At 34.7% G+C, this 7,467-nt stretch overlaps 1 protein-coding gene across 2 annotated transcripts; it reads left to right on the top strand.

Annotated features, from left to right (window-relative positions):
• Positions 1 to 2,726: 2,726 nt before the first annotated feature.
• On the top strand, positions 2,727 to 7,095 carry LOC127119896 (alkylated DNA repair protein ALKBH8 homolog). Of its 2 annotated transcripts, none has more exons than XM_051050261.1 (8): positions 2,727 to 3,242; positions 3,955 to 4,056; positions 4,149 to 4,235; positions 4,467 to 4,598; positions 4,779 to 5,069; positions 5,238 to 5,303; positions 6,483 to 6,622; positions 6,804 to 7,095. In XM_051050261.1, the coding sequence occupies exons 1-7, from the start codon at positions 2,937 to 2,939 to the stop codon at positions 6,537 to 6,539; spliced, it is 1,041 nt and encodes a 346-aa protein (XP_050906218.1). In that variant the 5' UTR covers positions 2,727 to 2,936; the 3' UTR covers positions 6,540 to 6,622; positions 6,804 to 7,095. The 2 variants fall into 2 exon arrangements, with proteins under 2 accessions (XP_050906218.1, XP_050906217.1); XM_051050260.1 differs by having other exon boundaries at positions 2,728 to 3,242; positions 6,827 to 7,095.
• Positions 7,096 to 7,467: the final 372 nt, after the last annotated feature.

Below are 7,467 nucleotides of genomic sequence, written 5' to 3'. Positions count from 1 at the left end.
TATCAACATCATACGCAACCACACCTTAATTATCATTAACATCAGACACAACCATATCTCAATTATCATTAACATCATACTAACAACTTCTCAATTATCATTAACATCATATGCAACAACATCAATATAAATGCAACACTTATGCAATATACTTAACACCGATTTGACATGCATGTGGTACCAAATATGAACACCCAAGTTTATTTATCTCCCCGATCCCCACCATATGATCAGATTCCCTATTAGAGCCGGAATACACCAAATCACTACCATCATCATAGGTAACGCTTCACTAATCCCCCATAATAGGAATTAACTACTCTCACTCGATCCATCACCATGGGATCGAGGCTCACAAAAACTCGTTACCATAACCATAAATAGCACTTCATTAATCCCTCATAATAGGAATTAGATACTCGCACCTGATCCATCATCATATGATTGAGATTCACTAAAACTGGACCTAAGTCCATACACCATGATGCATGTGTCTCAAATAACATGCATTAATACAACAAGGTTCACCAAAAGGATCCACACACATATCTCATAATTTATGCATCACACCATTCATCATGAAATAATCAATTTATGTTACCACATCAATAATATCAACAAACAACAACAACTCATAAACACCTTAACATCACTATCATAACATCATCGACATAACAACATCATTATCACACCACGATATTACAACAATACAATGATTCATCAACCAAACATATAAACCAATATATTTATCAACATATTAGGAAAATGAATAATATTCAAACATATCACAAATCGTTACCATGTTATATATCTGAGTGTTAGCTTTCTAACGCTTCAAACGACATCACAATCGGACTTACAGAATGAAAGTTATGACCAAAATCGTCGGGATATGTCAACAATTTATTAACCCAACATATGAACAAAAAATTCACTAACATAGTAAGAATAGGAATAATAATCAAACAATTAACCTATCATTATCGCGTTATAAATCTAAGCATTAGCTTTCTAACGCTTCAAACAGTATATCATTTGGGTATATGGATCAAAAGTTATGGCCAAAATCGTCGAACCGTTGAAAATAACATTATGACAGTTATGTGTCGACACATGACTCGTACAAGTCGGCTCATGATCTTTTCAGGTCAGCACATGACCTTCATAGGTCGGCACATACTACGAAAATTTCCCAAAAATCAGTTTTTAAATCATTCAACACTTTCTCACGTGCTAAAAACTTATGCTACGAAAATTTATCAAATAAATCCAATTTATCATGGTTATAACTTCCTAATTCATCATATACTCCATAGTTTTCATGAATCAACATCATATTACAACACATCATCACACTCATCACCTATAAATCACCAATAACACAATCAAAAGCAAAACCTTCAAACATCAATCAATGACATAACATCATTAACAACATCAATACAAAATATATGCATACATAGGGTACACCAATTTCACACCAATTTCAGAATACAATCAACAATTATAACAAAAACATCTGAATTGAGATTTAAAACACCCAATCCTAAGGAGGTTAAGGGTTCCTCCATTTTACCCTTCCATCACACCCCTTATTATTGAAACAATTTCTCACCCTTACCTCAATCCTTAGCATAAATTCTGGTTTTGAGGTGTTTTTCTTTCCCAAAGCTCTTTAATGGAGTCCTTCTTATGCCTTATGTTTTGCCTCCTTCTCTTCTCACAAAATTTTGATTTTTTCTATGTAAAAATTCTTCAACCTCTTACTAACCTTTTTATCATTAACCTAATCTCTCTAAATTATATTTTTTTTACCATTGTCATCACTTAACCTCTTATTTATCGTCATGCCCTTCTTGACTCTAATTTTATTTTAATAAAAATAATACTAATAATATTCTCTTTTTATTTTATTATTTCATTCAAATAATAACACTAAAATATTATTTTAATCCATTAAATAGTTCTAAATAAATCTACCTACTTCTACTTACCCTCCACACTCTCGACCTAAGGGTCACCCACCCTTGTCGCCATAAAACATCCAAATTATCACGCAAATGATAATTAGATACACAAAAAAAATTTCTAATTAATTAATATAAATAATTTTTAGAAAAATAATGTGTTACAATGTACCCCTGTGATGTTAGATTATTGGATGTGTAGAAGATTCTTTTAGATCTCGAGAAGAGGATGAAAAACTAATTGGTCATAAAGTACCATATCTTAGTGTAATTACACACTGATCTATCTTGCTAATTGTACACACCACAATATATCAATTAGCGAGATATAATTCTTCACCTACCTTAGAGTTGAAAGTTCCTTGTAAGATCCTCATAATGGTATCTCACAAACATGTCACTGATATACTTGAGACGGTACAATCATTTCATAGAGATTTGTGAAACAACCCATGACAATACCTTTATGAAATCAAGCAGATACGTTAACACTACATACGTCATTATCAAATAGAATTTTTAACCAACTATTACAAATATTACGTTGAATATTAAAATAAGTTTGACTTTTACTTTTAAAACCTATAAAATAATGCAAACGAGTGATTGTGATGAATCGATAGGGTAAATTTTTTTAAACTGACTGTGCATACTAATTAATCCCGTAAAATAAATATTAATTTGTTTTTACTTTTCCTACGACAAAATGACCAAAATGGGTTCACTCAATTTTTGTTGTTGCAGTATATGAGTAGGGTTTCAACCCATTTTTATCGAGGTAACTTTGATTCTGCATATTAGATTAAACTCTCTCCCAATTGGTAAAAAAAAATGAAACTTGATTCCTCTTCTCAACATTTGAAGGCGGTGTTCGAATAATTTCATTCTAATTTTTAGTTGGTTCAATTCATCCAATTGAAACTGAAACCCACAAAATTGATGAATCATTGAGTCCATTATCGTTGACATATGGTAATGGGTTTGCCAAGGTTTGGTCGTCCAAAGAACGCTGATGAACTGAGCTCTAATCTATTCGTGGCAAATTGTGGACAAGCCGTGGGAATTTCCGATAATGATATTGTTTCTGTTTTCTGCAAATTTGGGGAACTCAATGGAGTTTATGCAGCTGATGATAGTGGCACACGTGTCATTGTATCTTATTCTGAAGTTAGTTCTGCACAATCTGCTCTAATGGCATTACATGGAAAGCCATGTCCTCAACTTGGAGGTCGTTCTTTGTATATTCGTTATTCAGTGCTTCAGCCAAATCCACAGGTAGTAGTTAGATAGGTAAATAAATACTAGTAATTTGAATTGCAATGTTTCACGCTTATGTTCATGTTCATGTTACATGTTCATATTTATATTTAGGTTGATTTTAGGCTATGTTTGGATATTGTTAAAAGAACGAGTGGAGCGAAACAGAGCTGAATGAAATAAAAATGTCATTCCATTGTTTGGATATTTCATGATGGAATAGAGCAATTTTATCATTCTGTCCAAATCAGAGGGTACAAAAAAGGATGGAAAGTGGTGGAATGAGATGGAATGCATTTAGATTTAGGAAATGTCTTAAATGGGATGCTTGAAAGTTGTTCGAAACTCTAACAATGAATGATGTGTTCCCTTTAAGTAGAAGCTCAGGTTATTACTCGTCAACACACGACTTGGATGGCGACCCAATCGTTTCGATAGAAACAATGAAAACAAATACTAGTACCTCAAAATTCAATTAATGTATGTTTTTTGTTTTGTTTTCTGTAATCAAACACTGATTAGGTGATTGTTTCAGTTGTAAAGACGTGGGTGGAGGAATCTGAACTTCTACTTAATTTTGGTGATGTTTGTCATCATTGAAATTTTAACTTTTTAAGTGATATTCATGCATGATGCATCGGTCTGCCATAGACCACACGAGACACTTTTCCATCCTAGCAATTGTGTTATATTTATGTTTATTCATGGATTTACACTTTACATTGTTCAGGATCAAGTGAAGGACTTGGTTTCTGTATCTATGACAGCCTTAGATCTGAACATTCCCGGACTTTACCTAGTTCACGACTTCGTTAGTGCTAAAGAAGAAGAGGTTTGCTGGTCTTTTCCTTTCATATCAAAGCTACATTGTTGTTGCTTCTAATGGAATTTGTTTACAAATGATGTCATTTTCCATCTTCTCAGGAATTGCTCCAGGCCGTTGACAGTAGGCCTTGGAATTGTCTTGCCAAAAGAAGGGTTCAACACTATGGTTATGAGTTTTGTTATGATGTGAGTTTTAAGGATTATTTGGGTGTCCCCTGTTATTTCTGGGTCTATGTATACCTAAATTAGTGTGGAATCCAAGCTTGTTCCAGCTGAAGAAATAATAATTCTTTTAATACAATTTATGATCTTAATCTGAACTGAACTAATTGGAAATTTGTGTTATAGATGAGAAATAAGTTGCAAAATAATGTGAAAGTTTTGATTCATCCGGACTCTCCTTTCTACTTTGTGCAGATTCGGAATGTTAATACCAAGCGATGCTTAGGTGAGCTTCCCTCATTTCTGTCTCCAATACTTGAAAGAATATCATCATGTCCAACTTTCAAGAATGTTGACCCTGATAGCATAGTTTTGGACCAACTTACGGTATTATTACTCTCTACTGTACTAAATCTTAATGAATTTTTAATCTAATGATAAAAAGTTATTGTGTTTTTTTTGTTCATTCGTGAGTTGGTATTATTTTAACAGTATCCAATGCGTTGAGTTGTTATCACTGTCTCTTTATGTTCAAGGTTCAGTGTTTCAATGTTGCTTTGTTAACAGGTAAATGAGTACCCACCTGGAGTGGGTTTATCGCCTCATATAGACACTCACTCTGCATTTGAAGATTTAATTTTCAGCCTTTCATTAGCGGGGCCTTGTATAATGGAATTCAGACGATATGAAGACGGCGACTGGCGCCCTAGAGTTGCCTCAAGCACTGTTACAAAAGTAGAAAGTCCAGAAGATGGCTCAAATTGTATTAAGAGGGCTATCTATCTCCCCCCTAGATCTTTGCTACTTTTATCCGGTGAAGCACGATATGCATGGCATCATTACATTCCACACCACAAGGTTTAATGTTTAAGAATTGTTCATTTTCTTTCTACCCTTGCATGCTGAAAGTAGGTTATAACCTAACTAAAACTAAGATACTTTCGTATGATCGGTCCTCTGCTTCAAGTGCATTTACGCGTGCCTTGATATATATTTTTGCACCTGAATATATTTTTATCCCTACAGATTGACAAAGTGAATGGAAGAGTCATCCGAAGGGCTTCAAGAAGGGTATCTTTTACAATTCGTAAGGTGTGTTGATGGCATGTTTTTTCTTGTCTACCTATAAACCCATATTAAAACTAGGGATGGCAAACGGGCATGCCTGCCTCGCAAAAGCCTGCAAAAAAACGAGGCAGGGCAGAACGGGCATTGTGTAGGGCGCGGGCTTAAAACTTTGGCCCACCCCGCCCCGTGAAAAAATAGGGGTGGGGTGGGCTGCGAGCATGGCACCTTTTTAGTCTAAAAATTGCAAAAACTTATGTTAATGCCCGCGCCCGCAAAAGCCAGCGAAAAAACGGGGCAGGGCGGGGCAGGCATATTTGAGGGTGCGGGCCTAAAACTTTGGTCCGCCCTGCGAAAAACTGCGGGCAAAACGGGCATGCCCGAAGGGCCGGGTCCGTTTTGCCACCCCGAATTAAAACCCTTGGTATGTTTTACTTATAGTGATTCAATATCTAGTTGTTCAGCACAGCATATAATAAAATAAAATTCTTATTGACAAGTGATTTAATCCCATCAGAGTCCCTTCTCGATTATTCATTAGCAGCCACGTCTGTTATTGTGACTCATGAACTCCATTCGATGCTGTATTTTCATACGTACTTTTCCGTCATTTTCATTTTGTTTCTTTTCAGTTAATTTGATTTGTTTATATTCTAGACTCTAACTTTCCTGTACAATATTCTTGTAATTTCAATCATTAGCAGTTTTGAAAAATGATAGCCTTCAATTTTCAAACCCCTTGGGATCCATTTGTATGCTCAGGCTTCATCATTAGTGTTTATGAATCAATGTAGCCGGCTTAAGTTATTGGATAAAGTACTTTGCATAGTTCTGCTGGAATGTCATTGTTTTGTTAGAAAAATGGAAGTAGCAAGGGGTTATGATACTAATTTAATCAGGTGAAAAGAGAAACATATATATTATATTGAAAACCATGTATTTAGACTACATTACAGACTTGAAATTTATATAAAAGATGTAGTAACTACAATGATGAAATTCATAAATTTTAGTATTCTTATGTGATACAATGAACCTAGACTATTTACATAATAATATGCATTTCTGATGGTATTGAAATTTTAGAGATACGTCGATGCTTGCAACTTTTTACTTATAATAATTAGTTAATAACTGATTGTTTGTTCCGACATTTTTCTTTCCTGTATTCAAATTCTCATGTTAAAAACAAATTGTGTATACCAGGTTAGAGCAGGTTTGTGCAAATGTGAATTTCCTCAGTATTGCGACTCTCAAAGATGATGTTTTACCAAAATTGCAAAGAAGATTAAAACGTAAAGCGTCAAATATCTATCGTTGAGAGTTGCAATGAACATAATCTGAAGGTACACTTTCTGTTTGACCATCCATTTAAATATTTTTGATCTAGTGTTTTTTATCTCATTATACCAGTATACTCACTTTGAATGGGTGCACAATAGACTTTCCCTTTATTGTGTGAACTTGAATCTGATATTTTGTACATCGAATTTTGTTTAAGTAGGATTTCTTGTGGTCATTACATAGGTTAATAGGTTATCTTCCTGCAGACAATCCGGTTTTACTCGAACAAACATGCAAGCATTACAACCTAGAAAGGAAATCAATAGTTGGGTGGGCACTCATGCTGGGAAGGACAATATTTATAAGCTAATTTTCCACCGAAAAATATTTAGGTGTCACTTCATTATCTTGGTTCTGTCCTACCATTTTCTTGTTGTAGCAATACAGGACTCCAGTTATATATTAGCTTTCAAGGAACATATTTATACCTATTTATGATTCTCCATATTCAATATAGGTCAATTTTGTACCTCAATTTTTTCTTGCAAATTATTTTGCCATCTGTTTGTGTAACATAGTTCAGATGGTGTATACTAGCCTAATTTAGCAACAATACAAAAGGAATATGAATGACAGTCTGGAATCCAAATAATAGCTTTGTTTTGTTAAAAGTTGTGTTATATTCAGAGCAACAAATATGTTGGTGTGCTATTATGGTTTATGCAGAATCTTTACACAGGGTGCCATAGGCATGCCATTACCTAGGTTGTCGATAGGGTGTACTATAGCAGCGCAGCGGAATCGGCCCTCATCACGACTCTTTTGGACTGCTAAGCGCTATTTGCGATAATGAGAATAGCAGGCGCTACTTGTGGCGTCATGGCGGCGCTTTTGCGGCACATTTGTA

The sequence above is a fragment of the Lathyrus oleraceus genome, chromosome 2, assembly GCF_024323335.1.
Source record: "Lathyrus oleraceus cultivar Zhongwan6 chromosome 2, CAAS_Psat_ZW6_1.0, whole genome shotgun sequence".
Taxonomy (NCBI): domain Eukaryota; kingdom Viridiplantae; phylum Streptophyta; class Magnoliopsida; order Fabales; family Fabaceae; genus Lathyrus; species Lathyrus oleraceus.
This window is presented reverse-complemented; position numbering and strand designations above follow the sequence as displayed.

Coding starts and splice junctions, on each gene's coding strand:
- LOC127119896 (XM_051050261.1), top strand. CDS start 2,937: ATGGTAATGGGTTTGCCAAGGTTTGGTCGTCCAAAGAACGCTGATGAA. Junction 3,243..3,954: donor TGCTTCAGCCAAATCCACAG/GTAGTAGTTAGA, acceptor TACATTGTTCAG/GATCAAGTGAAGGACTTGGT. Junction 4,599..4,778: donor TAGTTTTGGACCAACTTACG/GTATTATTACTC, acceptor CTTTGTTAACAG/GTAAATGAGTACCCACCTGG.